At 43.7% G+C, this 16,136-nt stretch overlaps 1 protein-coding gene across 1 annotated transcript in view; it reads right to left on the bottom strand.

The window, feature by feature from the left end:
* PREX1 (phosphatidylinositol-3,4,5-trisphosphate dependent Rac exchange factor 1) overlaps nt 1-16,136 on the bottom strand; it is a 229,448-nt gene that overhangs the window by 107,300 nt on the left and 106,012 nt on the right. Inside the window, exons 4-5 of the mRNA XM_007526714.3 lie at nt 11,945-12,049; nt 1,827-1,928 (exon numbers count right to left, since the gene is read on the bottom strand). Of these exons, the coding sequence (XP_007526776.1) occupies nt 1,827-1,928; nt 11,945-12,049 (207 nt within the window). The remainder of the gene's footprint in view (nt 1-1,826; nt 1,929-11,944; nt 12,050-16,136) is intronic.

Genomic DNA, 16,136 nt, shown 5'->3' with positions numbered 1-16,136 from the left:
ATTTAAATCCCTGTATTGGCAAATAAAGCTGACAGGGTCTGGTCCAGCTCAAAGGCTCAGAAGAAAGTCATGTTCAAGAATCATCTAGTACTCATTCTCATCCCTACTTCTGGAATAAAGTTTCATGTAGCCTCTTGTTCATGTATGAGGTACCAGCAGTCAAATTCATCCAGCAGCAAGGACACCAGAAAATACCTGTCAGACACAGGGTAATAAGAATGGATTCACGGCAGATTCAGGACAAAAGGTGCCACTTTCTTTTCTATTATTTATATATCTATATAGCAAGATGATACATCTTTTATTTTAATGAACTCTTTTGATATTTTATTTATTATAGATGAGTGTGAGGGTTTCACATGAGACACACACACACAAAGAGAGAGAGAGAGAGAGAGAGAGAGAGAGAGACCAAAGAACTACTCTGGTACATGCAGTACCAGGATCAAACCTGAAGCCTCAGTCATAAAAGTTCAGTAATCTACTGGCACCACTTTCAAGGGCTAAAAACCCTGGGCTGAGAGAACTGAATGGTGGAGGAACCACCCACCCAGCATGGGATCTTCGCAGAAGTCAGCTGTGAAGTTAAGACATAAGATTCCTCCCCCAGCATACATATACATTCTCACTCCAAGAAGCAAACTGTCCCCTGGTGGACTTGGCCAAGACTAAGTCAAAAGTAGTTGATTAGGAGCAGGTGGGTGGAAAGGTAGAATTTGTCCACCCAATTTTTGTACCATATTCTATTAATAGTCCATATTACCAAGAGGAAGTTCCTTTGTGCCCCACATTGGGTTTTTCCCTAGTGGAATCCAGTGATTGGTTGGAAGCTGCAGGACATGCCACAAGTCTGGGCCAATTACATCTCAGAGTGACGTTGTCAGATGGAGCAGATAACTATAATCTCAATCAATCAGAGCATAACAAGGGCCTGTTTACAATCACTGGACTAAATTTCAGCCAATCAGAGTACAAGATTGTCAAACTCACTGTCATTGACCCATGTCTCAGCCAATCAGAGCACAAAGCAGTCCGGGTACTAGTGCTTGGAATAAAACTAATTCTAAGCAAATGGGAGAATGATAAATGACTCAAAGGATTCAAGTTACAACTTCAATTAAGACTTTCATGTCTGGGACACCAAAGGCCCAAGGTTCAAGATCCAGACCACCATAAGCCACCAGATCACCATAAGCTGTACTCTGGTAAAAATAAATAAATGAATAAAGTACACAACTCAGAGCCAGACTGTTTAGAATCCACGTCCAAAATCTGGCAACAGGGGGGTTGGGTGGTAGCACACCTGGTTGAGCGCATATGTCACAATGCACAAAGACACAGGTTTGAGCCACTATTCCCCAAACGCACGGGAAAAACTTTGCAAGTGGTGAAGCAGTGCTACAGGTGTCTCTCTTTCTCTCTCCCTCTCTATCTCCCCCTTCCCTCTCAGTTTCTGTCTCTGTCCAATAAGTTAATAAAGATATATTTTTTTTAAAAATCTGCCTGCAGATGGTCAAAGTCTGAGCGAATTTCAGGACTTCTGTCTAAGTCACTAGAATAGTTCTTTATCTCACTATTCTTAAACTGGAGAGGATGAGAAGTGAAAATAACCACAGCTATCTACTATAATATTGATGATAAAGGTAAACAGTGGAAAGCAACACTTGAATAAGGGAGACTGAGTCTCAGCAGGATCCAGCCCAGTGTGAAGCTCATGCTGCTAACTCAGCTACTTGAACTAACACATTTTATTTTTTCACTAAGTGTGTCAGAATTGGATTTTTCTATCGTGTCAAATATAAGAAAGAAATCCTATGAAGTCTCACCTTGAGGAGGAGAGGATACTTGCAGATCCTCTGAATTGGGGATAGCAGGTAGCCCTCCAAAGGGATATCCGTGGTCTTCCGTCCTCCTAGAAGCATGCAACTCTGCAAAGGGACAGAAGACCATCATTAAAACTTACCATAGGTAGCAAAGGGAATTAAGTCACCCTAAACAGTCAGGGAAAATAGTCTCAAAATGCAGCTACAAACTTGGAACTGGAAGCAATTCAGCAACACTTAGGAGAAGTGAAAATGTGTTCATTCTACGATATAACACAAAACCTGGGTCAGAATTTGGCAAGCAATGGCCTACAAATCAAAGCCAGCCCATTCTCTACGTGGGGAATCAAAGAGCATGAACAGGGTCCCTGGGACTCTGTGTCTCCAAGAAAAAAACCCACAGGGAGAAAAGACCCCACAGGAACCGGGTGGTGGCACACCTGGTTGAGCGCATGTGTTACCATTCACAAGGACCCAGCTTTGAGCCCCCAGCCCCCAGCTGCAGGGAGAAAGCTTTACAAGTGGTGAAGCAGTGTTACAGGTATCTCTCTCTCTCTTTCTCTCTATAACCCCCTTCCCTCACAATTTCTGGCTGTCTCTATCCAATAAATAAATAAATGAAGATAATTTTAAAAAGGCCCCACAATGACCTCCAAAAGGCACTGAATCTTTGACTTGCATCAGTCCTCTGACTCCTTCAATAAAAAACAGTGACATTCATCTGTTTACATATTGTCTATGAATACTACCAAGCTATCATGGCAGAATTGAGTAGATGTAATAGAGGCCATACAGTTGCAGAATATAAAGTATTTATGGCCTGGTTTTTTACAGAAAAGTTTGCTAACACTTGATCTCCAGAAGTGTTCACATATATACATTCTGGGAGATTGGTACATGGACATTAAAAACTGCCTTGTGGCACAGGCCTTTGGGTCCTGGTACACGACGGTTTTAAAAAAAAAAAAAAGGACCTAAGTTAGATGTGAGAGTATTTTTGCAGACTCCTGTCACAGGGAGTTGAGGAACTGTAACCATGTGTCAACAACTGTACTGTAAATCATTAACATCCCAATAAAATTATTTGGGGGGAAATGACTTGTTTAGAATAACAAAAGTGGGAAGTAACCTAGCCATCAACTAGAGAGTTGAAAAATAAGTTTACAGAAGGCTTGTCCAACAGTACTCACTGCATAGTTACAGAAATGGAAGACTAAAGTTATGCATAGCAAAGTAGGTAATCACTGAAAACACTCAGGCAAAAAAGAAAATTAAAGGGATACACAGAGTATGAACATACATAGCTTTTAAAGTATGTGAAACAAAAGTAGACATTGTTGATTGAGAATATACATGTAAAATATAAAACATGTGGCATAGAGTTTGATTTTTTTAAATGCACAGGAGAGAAAAGCACCAGATTCTACTGGGGAATACATCTGTGGAAGGAAGGTAATAAATTTAGAAAGTGAGCTGGGAATCTTCAGTTGTTACTGAAGGTGTCTCTAACTAGAAGATGGGTATCTGAGTACTCCCACAGGTAAACCTCTATTACAGCGTGCAGAGTGAAAACTGAAACTTTGCCAGACTCAAACATCACCCATAGGCTACACTGTTCTCATCACACTGGTCACACAGTGTCTAGCTCCATCCACACACAGCACAGAACTACTTCCTTCATGCCATGCCCCTCGCTTCTGCTCCTCTTGAGCCCCTGCCTAAAATCCCTACCCACCACCCACTGCCCCAGCAAGGAAACTATTATCATTTATAGCCAACACCAACCAAGAGCATAGTCAGAGATGCTGTGACAGACAGGCAACTGAGGACTCTAATCATGACCACTGACCTCGCTATGAGCTACACACTCATAGTCTTCCCATTCACAGCTCAGGCAGTGGTGGCTGGGAAGTTCAGTGTTTCACTCCCTCAAAGATACCCCAGAGCAAGTAAGTTGTGTAGGTGAGACTTAACTCCAAGCAGAATGATGAAGAACTTAGGCTCATGACTCTGGTACCAGGCTGTCCCTAACCCGGGAACACCATTCTCCAAGATCAGCCCGGCCACCCCATCTCCAGGAATCCTTTCCCATCTGCTCTCAATTTCTAAGACTTCCTTCTGGCACCTGCCTGGTAGGTAATTTGTTCCATGTGGCTAGACTTGACACACAACAACTGTCCTCTCCTCTGAAGAGATCCCCTTTGGAGTCAAGGAAATCCCTTATTTGAATGCTAGAAAACATGAGTTAGATGTCTGTGGCCCCACACAGTCCTGAGACATGTAGAATCACTATGTGCCCTATGTAAGCATGAATTACTTAATTCATTAATATAGTGTGGGCACATCCTTCCTCGATATCATGCATATTAGGAAATAAACAGGAAAAGGGATTCCCATTCCATCCCACCATTCAACATTCATCCTACAAATGCACATGTTGCTTCCTATGTGTTGGACAGTTTCAAACACTAGAGGAACTATCCAACAAAGTTGACAAATTCTCTGCTTCAGTCAAGAGAAGTAAAACCAGAAAACATTTTCTATGTGCTCACCATGGGCTAGGTGTTATGCTTCATGCTTCACCTGTGTGTGAAGTTTACCCTCATGCCCTAGAATAAACAGGGACTGTCAAAATTGGGAAATTGCCAGAGAGTTAAGAGGACTGTCTCCAAGTCTCACTCAGAGCCTTGTCCACTGCCTTTTAGAGATCGTCATGGGCCGTTTTTGGAGATACAGAGTCCAGGAACCTCAGATTCATGCTCTGGCAGGAGCTCCATGGCTTCCACCCCCAGGCCTAGCCCTGGCACAGATGGGGAATAAGGGCTGCAGCAGCTGGGAGATGCCAGGCCCCACACTGCTCACTCAGGCCTTTGTCCACCAATCCAGCGCTCACCACAAGCTGCCCTGGTGATGTCAGCTCTGGGCAGAGAGAGGGCAGCCTGGGGCTGGGGAGTGTTTTCCAGAAGCCCCCAGGTATTGGCAGGAAAAGGGCCTATCTCTTTGTCCAGGATCAAGGAGTTTTCACAAGACTGTCACAGCCACCAACTACACTTCTCTCCAAATAGCCTTGATTGTTGCTTCACTTTGTTTTCTTTTTCTTTCTCTCTTCTTTTTTTTTTGTTTTGTTTGCTTGTTTGTTTGTTTCTTAAGCAAACACTCACAAAGCTACCATTCATTATTTCCAGTAAGACACTATGGTAAGAACTTTGGGAAATTAACTCTTTAGAAGACCCTCCTAATTACAGAACTGAACTGATCCCAGTGAGGTGTTAACCTTATCATCTTCCCAGCCTCCTAAGGGCAGTAGGCCAGGTGTAGCCCTGGCGCACTTTCCGTACACACTGGTCGCTGGTATCAGCCACATCCATCATTGTGACACCATCTTTGTTTCTGGTTGTTGCCAGGGCTTCACCATTTTGGTTTGATTTCTTCAGAGAGAAAGAGACCACAGCACTAAAGCTTCCACCAGTGCAACAGGGGAAATAGCCCCCATGTGGCACATGAGGTGCTTGAGCCTGGAGGGCACACCTAGTAAGGCAGGTGTTCCACCAAGGAAGGTAGCTCATCAGCTCCCTGACACCACCTTTTTTTTTTTAAGACAGAGACTGAGGGATAGAGAGAGAGAGAGAGTGAAAGAGACTACAGTAACAATGCCTCCTTCAGTGTGGGGGGAGCCAGGCTCAAACCTGGGTATTACACGTTGCCCTGACACCATCATTGGACTAAAACTACTCAAATCTCCAGTCTGGCCCCTTGATTTCCCAAACTCTGATTCCATGCCCACCTTCATCCCCACCTGGATTTGAAATGAGCATCTTAAACCTCATACATCAAATCAGATGTTAATTTGCCTCTTAGATCTATTTCTTCTGCAACTTTCACCATCCCTATTATTCTACTTGTTTAGGTCCAAAACCCTGGAGTCATTCGAAATACTCTCAAACCCCATGTGAGTCCAAAGACTTCCAGAACTACTACTACCTAACCTGTGCTCAGCTGTTATCTTTGAATGCCTGAACTGTAGCAGCCCTGAAGTAGATCAAATGGTGTCTCCCCACTACCTCCATCTCTCCAAATGTCAAGCTCCTAGAATGTGATCTTATTTGGAAGCAAGATGTAATTAGTTTAAGATGAGGTCATACTGGGCTAGGGTGGAGACCACATCAACTGGCTAGTGCCCTTATAAGCAGGAAAGACAGTCACATGAGAGGGGAGGCAGAGCTTAGAGTTGTGCTTCCATAAGCCCAGGAACACCAGAAGAAGAAAGGCAGGAAGCTTCCATAGAACCTTCAGAGGGGGTAGAACCTGGCCAGTACCTAGCTCTCAGACTTCTGGCCTCCAGAGCTGGGAGAAAAGAAATGCTGCTGTGCTAAGCCACCCAGTTTGCTGTAATTATTAAAGGCACTCTAGGAAACCTATGCAGGCTCCCGCCCGTCCCTTGCCTCCCTGCTTCTCTCACAGCCAAAGGGAGCCTTTTCAAAATGTAAATTAGTTCAAGTCATTCCTCTGCTCGAAACTCTCCCATAACAGCCCAGCCCACTCAGACTAAAATTGAATATTCTATTCAAAGTGCTGCCACATGCTCCAGTGTGGGAGAATGTTGGACATTATGCTGAGCAAAAGGAACCAGACACAAAGGCATGCTGTAGGATGCAAACCATGTAAAACGCTAGAACCGGTCAAATGATTCTTGGTAAAAGAAAACAGGTAACAGAGGCTACCTCTGGACACACAAGGGGACTTTTGGAGAGATGAAAATGTTCTCAATTTTGATGCTAGTGGTGATTCCATGTGGGTGTACATGTGTGAATATTCGCCACACTGCAAATGCATGCTACACTGTAATAAGAAGCCTTTAAAATTTTTATCTGATTGGTGGTTAAGTACACATGGCGCGAAGCACAAGGACTGGTGTAAGGATCCAGGTTTGAGCCTCCAGCTCCCCATAAAGAGAAGGGTGGCTTCACAAGTGGTAAAGCAGGTCTGCAGGTGTCTATTTTCCTCTCCCCTTCTCTGTCTTCCCCTCCTCTCTCCATTTCTCTCTATCCTACCCAACAACAATGACAGCAATAACAACAATAATAGCCACAACAATTATTTTAAAAAGGGGGCAATAAAAGGGGGAAAAATAGCCTCCAGGAACAGTGGATTCATGGTGCAGGCACCAAGCCCCAGCAATAACCCTGGAGGTAAATATATATAATATAAAATACATTTATTAAATAAAAATATATATTTATATATAGAGAGAGAGAGAACCCTGGACCAGACAGATGGCTTAACAGTAGAATGAGTGTCCTCTCCATCTCTCTCTCCCTCTCTTTCTCTCTCTCTCTCTCTCACATACACACACACTCACACACCACACACACACATAAAACCCAGGGGAGATAACATAGTGGTTACACAAAAACAGCATAATGCTTGTGGCACCGAAGGTTCCAGGATCAAACCCCAGTACCACAGAATTCAGAGTTTAGCAGAGCTCCATTTAAAATAATATTAGGAAAAGGAACAAACATCCTTCCCATTATTTAAACATTCATTCATCACCTGACCTCTCAGTGATGAGATTCTTTTTTTTCTTTTTTTAATATATTTTTATATTTTTATTTATTTATTATTGGATAGAGACTGAAAGAAATCAAGAGGGGAGAGGAAGATAGAGGGAAAGAAACAAAGAGATACCTACAGCCCTGCTTCGCCACTCATGAAGTTTTTCCTGGTGGGGACCAGGGGCTTGAACCCAGATCATTGCACATTGTAATGTGTGCCCTTAACCAGGTGCACCACCGCCTGGGCCCAATGATGAGATTCTGGTCTCATTTCCTTCCATTTTTCCTCTCACATGCTCTACTCCAGCCTGTTCCCTGTTCTTCTTGCTAGATCTCAAATATACTCCTACCTCAGGCTCTTTGTACTTGCACTTCCTCTAGCCTGAAATACTCCCTCCCAGATACTCCCTGGTCGCACTCATTTCTTTACCCAGGTCTCTACTTAAATGTTATGTAAGAAACCATTTTGCTAAAGATCAGTCTAAAATAGTTACCTAGCTCCTGTTGACTTTATTTGTTTAGTTTCTATAATCACTGGGGCTTCACTGCTCTGGGATGATTTTATCAGAGGAAAGGAGAGAGACAGAAAAAGAGAGTGGAAGAGAGCACAGCACCCACACAAGTTCCCTACAAAGCCTTGAGGACTGGGCTTGAACTTGGGTTGCACACATGGCAAACCAGCACAAGTAAGTTATTTTGCTGGCTCATGTTGTCTTCAGTATACTTTATTTCCTCTAGAGGTCTTAATGCCAAGTGACAGGTCATGTAGGTTTCCTGACTATAATGACCACTCCATGAGAGCAGGAACTTTCTTTGCCTTGGTCATTACTGTCTCCTCAGCACTTAGAATGATACCTTGCACAGTGTAGGTACTCTCTAAAAAACTGTTGAAGGAATAACTGAATAAATAAGCCCCATTTTCCAGGCAAGAAAGTCAATGTGCAGAAAGATGAAGCCCCCACCTCCCCATCTCTGGGCATGTGCACAATACATTATGAATGGAAAGCCAGATTCCATCTGTTCCCAACGCCTTAACATCCCATAATAGACTTGAGAGGACTCTTCTGCAGGTGGCCAAAAGCTGGGTGCTGCCAGCAAGAAAGGAGACAGATGGTGCGTGTGCTGGCACCCCACACGTCCCCCCACCCCAACCCCAGCCCATCCCAGCTGCTATAAGGAAAATGGCAGTTTGGTCCACTGAAAAGACAGCAGGAGAGAGAGAAAGAAAGAATAGAGAAGAAAAAAAAAGGAGGCTTTTCTCTTTCTGCGCACCTGCAAATTCCTTCCTGGCATCTTCTTGTTCAAAAACTCAGCTGAGCTCATGAGGTCTCAGAGGGTGGGACCCTAAGTCAGGGAGTCCAGAACCCAGGAAGCAGGAATAATCAAGGTGCTGCCTGCAAGTCTATAGGCCAGTCACAGAAACAACCCTGTGTGTATACTTATGCTACCTGACTTTATCCTGGCTCTCTGAACAGACTACTTTATAACTCTGAGTGCAAAACTAGATGTGTAAAGATGTGGATACCAGCAACAAAAAGCATGTCACATACACTTGAGGCATTTGAGACAAAGTGGGAATCAGAGAGCCAATCTGCCCTTCTTCAGATGCTCACTGGAACTGGGCCAAGTAAGCATGAACATACATATATTTGGAATCAAGATTTGGAAATACTTTGTTGGAGGCTGCATTAGGGAGAAGCACAGCTAAGAATTTTATGACATAGTTGAGTGCTTTCGGTACACGGTTAACACTCCTTATGCTATGTCGGCTAACGGCCCTGCTTTTGTATACTGAATTTTATATGCACTGTCAGGAAATAAAGGCGGGATGGGGGGGGGGGGGAGATGTTGCACTGTGACTGAATGAGCAGAAAATTTAGAAGTGAAAGACCAGAATTAAAACCCATGAGAAACTCAATTACTTTTCATGTACAGACTTTTGCTATCCAAATATTCCCACTTGCTATCATTTAGTAGTTTATGGGGTAAGGTTGTCCTGGGAGTGTTATTACTGTGTATATATACTGTATACACACACACACACATTTATATCTCTGTGTGTCTATCTCTGTGTGTGTACATATGAAAATGCCCTACCAAATTACACCAAATAGGAACAGCCTACTTTTGGATACAGACAGGTAGGGGTGAGGTGGGAATATATATATACTGTTACAAAGTCCTTAATTAAGGTCCAGAGAAATAGCACAGTAATAGAACACAGAGTTTGTATATAGGAGGTCCCAGGCCCAATTCCTGGAATCGCCATATGCCAGAGCTGAGCAGTAAGTACTCTGGTCAGAGACAAGAAAAGAACATACTCAGTGAGGAAGATGGGGCCTGAAATTAGTGCAGCCCAGTATGTTTCTAGCCGTGACCACAGAATGCAAGCTCAGACCTACAAGAATGCAGAGGTTACACAGGCTCTTGTGCTGAATACTGACCCCAGATGAAATTGATGGGGCTTACAGTTAACAATATTTATATATTTTACCCACATTTAGGAGCTACTCTCTCCCCTGATCCAGCTTTCTAGCCCTTTTTCCAACTATGACACCACCTCCCCAGACAATAACCTGGGTTTACCTGCATATTAGATGTCAGGCTCAGGCAAAAACTAGTAAAGTCATGGGCCCCTTGTAATATACCTAGAATAGACCTACTAGCTTTTTCCAAAATGGAGACCCCAAAGCTTAATCTGCAATATTCTTGCCTTTAGGTTCATGATTAGTCAACAATTTGTTTTGCTTTCTGTCTTAACTCTTTTTCAGCCACCAGGTTCCAGATGCTACCATGATGCCAACCTGTCTTCCCTGGACAGACGACCCCACCACTATGTCTTGGAGCCCCACCTCCCCAGATCCCTGCCCCACTAGGGAAAGAAAGAGACAGGCTGGGAGTATGGATTGACTTGCCAATGCCCATGTTCAGCAGAGAAGCAATTACAGAAGCCAGACCTTCCACCGTCGGCACCCCATAATGACCCAGGGTCCATACTCCCAGAGGGATAAAGAATAGAGAAGCTATCAAGGGAGGGGGGTGGATATGGAATTCTAAGGGTGGCAACTGTGTGGAAATGTACTGTTCTTGTCTTATAGTCTTGTCAATATTTCCATTTTATAAATAAAAATTTAAAAAAAGAAAAGTCAGTTGATATTAAAATAACCTGTTGCAAAGGCTAATGTATATTTCCACAGCAACAAAAATTTTAACTGCGCAAACTGCCTAGAATAAAAAATAAGTTCTTGGGCAAGTATGATCATGTGGCTTTGTTCTGGCCAATAGGCTATGCCCAAAAGAGGTGAGTACAGTTTCCTGTTGTGCCTTTAAAAGGAAAGGAGACCCTCTTCTCCCCATACCCGCCCCCCACCTTTTTTTAACTAGAGCACTGCTAAATTTCAGCTTATGATATTGCTAGTGGAGATAAAGCCTGGGACCTTTGATATCTTAGGCATGAAAGACATTTTGCACAACCATTATGCTATCTCACCAGCCCTTGTACCCTTCCTGCACCCCAACATCTAAAAAGAAGCAGTAAGCAGTTGTCTTAGACCATGACAAGGAGAAGACTCCTTAAAGTCTTAATCCCTAAAAACAAAGTCCCTCTACCAGCCTGGGATTGACTATAGTCACCTTACTAACATGAAAGATGTTGTCTGTCTTGTTTAAACCACCAGTTTGGAATGTCTGCAAAGAAGATGAATATATATCTTAGCTCACGTGCAAAAGAGAGTGGCTAGTGAAGCTCCCAGATCACAAACAAGATCTCTTCTAACACCAAGTATATGGGAAGTCTGGGTGCCTACTATTATATATGACCAATATCCATTCTCAACCTATTTTCACAAGTGTTAACACACTGTCTTTTAGGAATCCATGTCTATGGTGTCCTCCAGCTCCAGAAGTGACCAGAGTACCAAGCAGTCCCTCTGAATACAGCAGTTGGTTCAGAGATAAGGTCTGGAGCCCAGCTGTGTGAATGAGCATAAGATCCAGGTTTTGCATTATCAGCATTGTGGAAGGGGAGCTCTCTTTACCCTAGAGCTGCTGGGCTATGAGAGATATAAATTTTTAATGTGGAGTTTCTGGATACCACATTGCCACCACTTTGAGGAGAGCCTGCCTGGGAATGGAGCCAAGGCAGAGAAAAGTAGAGCCAAGAGACAGATTCCTGATGACATCATTCAATTGAACACCCAGATTCCACTGTGCCTGAAAGCCCTCTCAAATCTTAAACCTCTCAGGAAAGTGAACACATAGAATCCTTTTTTTTTTGCTTATGCCAATTTTAACTGGATTTTATCTTTTACTTGGTACCTGGAATTAAATGATCCTAGTAATACAATTACTATTGCTTATTGCTATCAATTTTGTTTAGGATCATTACTTTAAATCAGGAATTATAATGTTGGCCCTACACTGAACCCAGTCTTCCGTCTGTTTTTGTAAATAAAATTTTATTGGGATGGGCCCCGTGGTGGCCAACATGAAACTTTCCTGTGCCCAGAGGTTCCTAAGGCTAAAACAGAGTGGAAGGGAGGGAGGAATGGGTGGTGGCACACTTACCAGAAGGAAAGCACGCACAGTGGGGATCTTGTTTAGTTCCACAAGCAGCCGCAAGGCCTTCTCATGGTTGCTGCAATATTCCTCATATACACAGAACTTGTCCTTCTGCAAGACAAAGACAGGGGCTGTGAGGGACCGGAAGGTAGATCCTCTGAGATGTGCTGCCAGCCAATAGGAGAAGGAGAGCCAGAAACAGAGAGACTCTGCACAGCAAGAAGGATTTCAAGTAAAATGGTGGCCATTCCCTATGGGTCTCTCCTCCCTCCTCCCTCTGTACACAGCAGCTTGAGGAATCTTGCTGGCAAGAGGCATAGCCCAAGGTCAAGTGCACAGATTCAAGTCAAGTGGTGAGGACTTAAACCTTGGCTCTGCATCTCCAGTTATGATTTTAGACAAGCTACCTAATGTCTGTGCTCAGTTTCCTCAACTATCTGCTGGGGGGGTGGGGGGGAATCCCAAACTCATGGAACTGTTAAGAGGATTGAATACATTAAAATGTGAAATTTCTGTGACAAGGATGCAGTTTAGTAATTAAATGCATGCTTCACATACTTCCAGGAAGAAAGGAAGGAAGGAAGGAAGGAAGGAAGGAAGGAAGGAAGGAAGGAAGGAAGGTTGGTTTCAGCAACAGTAAATGACCAATAACTATCTATCTTCAATATTAAACACAAGTCAGACTATGTCACACCCCTGTTTAAGCCTCCTCCAATGGTATTCTATACCACTTTGAACAAAATCCAAAATCTTAACTGAGCACCTTCAAAAACCAGATATTGTGGACTTGCCTTTCTCTAAATTTATCTCACTTTTCACCTGTCCTTTCAATCTGCCAAGCCTGTTCCTACCTCAGGGTCTTTGCACTTTCTGTTTCCTCAACACAGATCTACGTCCCCACCTGGCCTGGCTACTCCCTACCACTGGGTTCTCAACTAAAAGGCCACCTCCTCAAATGATACTCCATTCTCTATCACTCACCCACCTGTCTTCATTTTCTTTATAGTGCTCTCATCATCCAGAATTATCTGGATTAACATCTGTCCCTTCTCATTTAGCAGTCAGTTCCTCTAAAGCAGTGACCACATCTCTGTTGTCCACATAAGTATCATCAGATTCTTGCACAATGCCCGACACACAGTAGACTCTCCACAAATGCTTCATAAATGAACTGTACTTACCTACTTTGTACTTTGCTCTGTATATATGAGCTAGACAAATCTGCATAAGACTTGAGAATTTGAGGAGACAAGTAGACGTCTGTCTGTCCACTGCCACATAGCAGTAGCAGCCTTGAAACGGGGATAGCTCTGTTAACCCTCAGATGCTCCTGAGGTCACAGGTGGACTCTTTTTGGCCTAGAGGTCACTTGTAGGTGACAAAGATTAACCATCAGTCAGAGTTTTCCAAGATTGGAAAAGAAGAAAGCTTTTTTATTAGGAAGCTCTCCACTGAGTATCTTCTACTGCAAAGGTTTCACAGAACTTTGCCTCTTACCCCTTCAAATCCCAAACAAGGATGTCCTGGGTAAGGTTACTGGAGAGGAAAGGCTCGTTGGAGGACTTTAACTGGGGAGGGGAGGGGGGTAGTGGGGGAGCAGCAGCCTTGGGGTGCAGAGACATCAGGAAGCTAAGGAAGGAAGGAAGAGGTGGAAGTGCAAACAGCTTGTTGTATTTCTAAACAAGCCCCCAGTCATCCTACCAATGGGTGTCTACAGGAAAGAGGAAACCAAGGAGGAGGGGGAGTAGGTTTCAGAATCAATAAACAACCCAATCCCCCACCCCCAGCTCACTCAGGGTGCTCCATGTGCACCATCTGAGCAGATGACTGAGCAGCAAAGCACTCACAATCAGAGTCACAGCCAACATGAACTGTGTGCTCAGCGCTTGGTACACACCACACACTGCTTTCTTGGGACAAGGGAAACTCAGTCACTTCTCATAACTACCCGATGTGGCAACTACTGAACTCTACCCGTTCACACAGGGAAAAACTAAAAGAAAGTCCCAAGTTTAATATCTCACACCTGTGATGTGGCATGGTCAAGACCCTTTCTTTCCTAACCCCACGTTGAAGTTCATGGCACAGGAGGAGGGTAGGAGGCAAAACACAGGGTACAAGTTTCCAGAGATAAAACCACAACCTAAGCTCAGAGGGGCAGTACAGTTAATGATGAAGTACATGAGAACACCAAAACAAACAATGCCACAATTATCCAAAGTATGCACACACTTGGAACAGTCTGGCTGGATATATATATAGTCCAAGGAAACACCAAAGGATCTGAAACATTACAGCACACAAGCTACATGCTCCAAATACCATTATCAATATCAAGATGCACTGCGTCACCAGCTACCATCTACACACACACACACACACACACACACACACACACACACACACACACACACACACAGGAGGTGGGGGCATGAGACAGACAGTGACAGAAATGAAAGAACCACTAGTATCACTCATATTGCCCAAGCAGATCCTATTCTATTTCCACTTTTCTCTACAGAGCCTAGGGGACCATCCAGCCAAGTGGAAAAAGGTAAAGAGAAGTCTAGTTTGCAGGAACTCACTCAGACAAGAATAAAAACGGGGGGGGGGGGCGCATAACACATCGGGTTAAGCACACATAGTGTGAAGAGCAAGGACCGGCACAAGGATCCTAGTTCCAGCCCCAGCTCCCCACCTGTGGGGGGGGGGGGTCACTTCACAAGTGGTAAAGCAGGTCTACAGGTGTCTATCTTTCTCTCTTCCTCTCTGTCTTCCCCTCCTCTTTCAATTTCTCTCTGTCCTATCCACCAACAACAGCAACAATAACAACAGGACAACAAAAGCAACAAAAATGGAAAAAATGGCCTCCAGGAGCAGTGGATTCACGGTGCGGGCACCGAGCCCCAGCAATAACCCTGGAGGCGAAGAAGAAGAAGGAAGAAGGAAGAAGGAAGAAGGAAGAAGAAGTGAGGGAGACTGCCAGGCACATCTAGTATCAGTACTCAACTACAGACTATAGTGGAACTTGCCACAGAGAAGAAAAAGAGGAACTTTGGGACTGGTGAAATACAAAAAACGTTGATGCCTGAGGCTCTGAGGTCTCAGGTTCAATCTCTAGAACCAACATAACCCAGAACTGAACAGTGCTTTGGTCTCTCTGTATCTCACTCATTAAAACAAATATATAAAAAGAAGTGAAAACATTAAAAAGAAATTAATGAAGACTATTATTCAGTAAAAATTCATGAATATCTATCAACATTGAGAATTCTATTGGTGTTGTGGATGAGATACTAAAAACTATGATGTCTCCTTGTTGAAATGAGTTGTTACAGATGTCGACCCCACTGGAACAAGCTAGAGTGGACTTAGTTTCTGTTTATAAGTTAAGTTCAATGTTTTCGGCTTAACTGGATACTCAGGAAGTAGCCAATACAGCAAAAATTGGAACGAATTAGGTTATACATGAACAGAATCAAGGAGATAACAGACAAGAAAAAGGCTGACAAAATGGATAAGGGCTGTGAGTTCGTGCCTCACCTGGAGCACCAAAAAAGAAAAAGAAAACAGACGGGTAAGGGTAGAGCTTTAAGATTTGTAAAAATGTCCTCTAAGAACCAAACCCTATGTATGCATCAAAAGTTGTCAATAAAGGAAAAAGTAAAATAAATAATAGTAGTCTTCTTCTTCTTCTAGCGTTTGCCAAAAATAGCAGTAATAATAGATATTGAGGATGGTGTGGATGGGCCTCTATTCCCAGAATGTCTTGTCTCATGTGGACATGGTCCGTTGTCCCCATAGCTACCCCCTAGACCATGAGTCCTGTGGGGGGCGGCATTTGCATCTGCCAAGGTCACTGCTGTGGTACTAGTGGGAACCACAGACCGTGGCAGAGAGCAGACATTCTATTTGATGAAGGAAAGCAAGAAATCAGACAGAGGAAGTGAGAAGGGCCCAGGGACCCTCTACCCTGCCCCCATACTTCTTCCAAGTGAGGCATGACCACCATAAACACAGCCCCAACTCTTTGTTAAAACAACTGCATGCATCCAGCTTCCATTCCCCTTGTTCTGATCATAGCCCCCAATTTTTCCCCCTAAGGAAATCTGGCTCCCAACCCCCTGACCCTATTCTACTCCCAGGTGCCACTAGTGAGTATGTGACCCAGGTCAAACCAAGCTAGGAGGTCTGTTGT

The sequence above is a fragment of the Erinaceus europaeus genome, chromosome 1 (genome assembly GCF_950295315.1).
Source record: "Erinaceus europaeus chromosome 1, mEriEur2.1, whole genome shotgun sequence".
NCBI lineage: Eukaryota > Metazoa > Chordata > Mammalia > Eulipotyphla > Erinaceidae > Erinaceus > Erinaceus europaeus.
The sequence above is the reverse complement of the archived record's forward strand: the minus strand, read 5'-3'. Positions and strand labels throughout refer to the sequence as shown.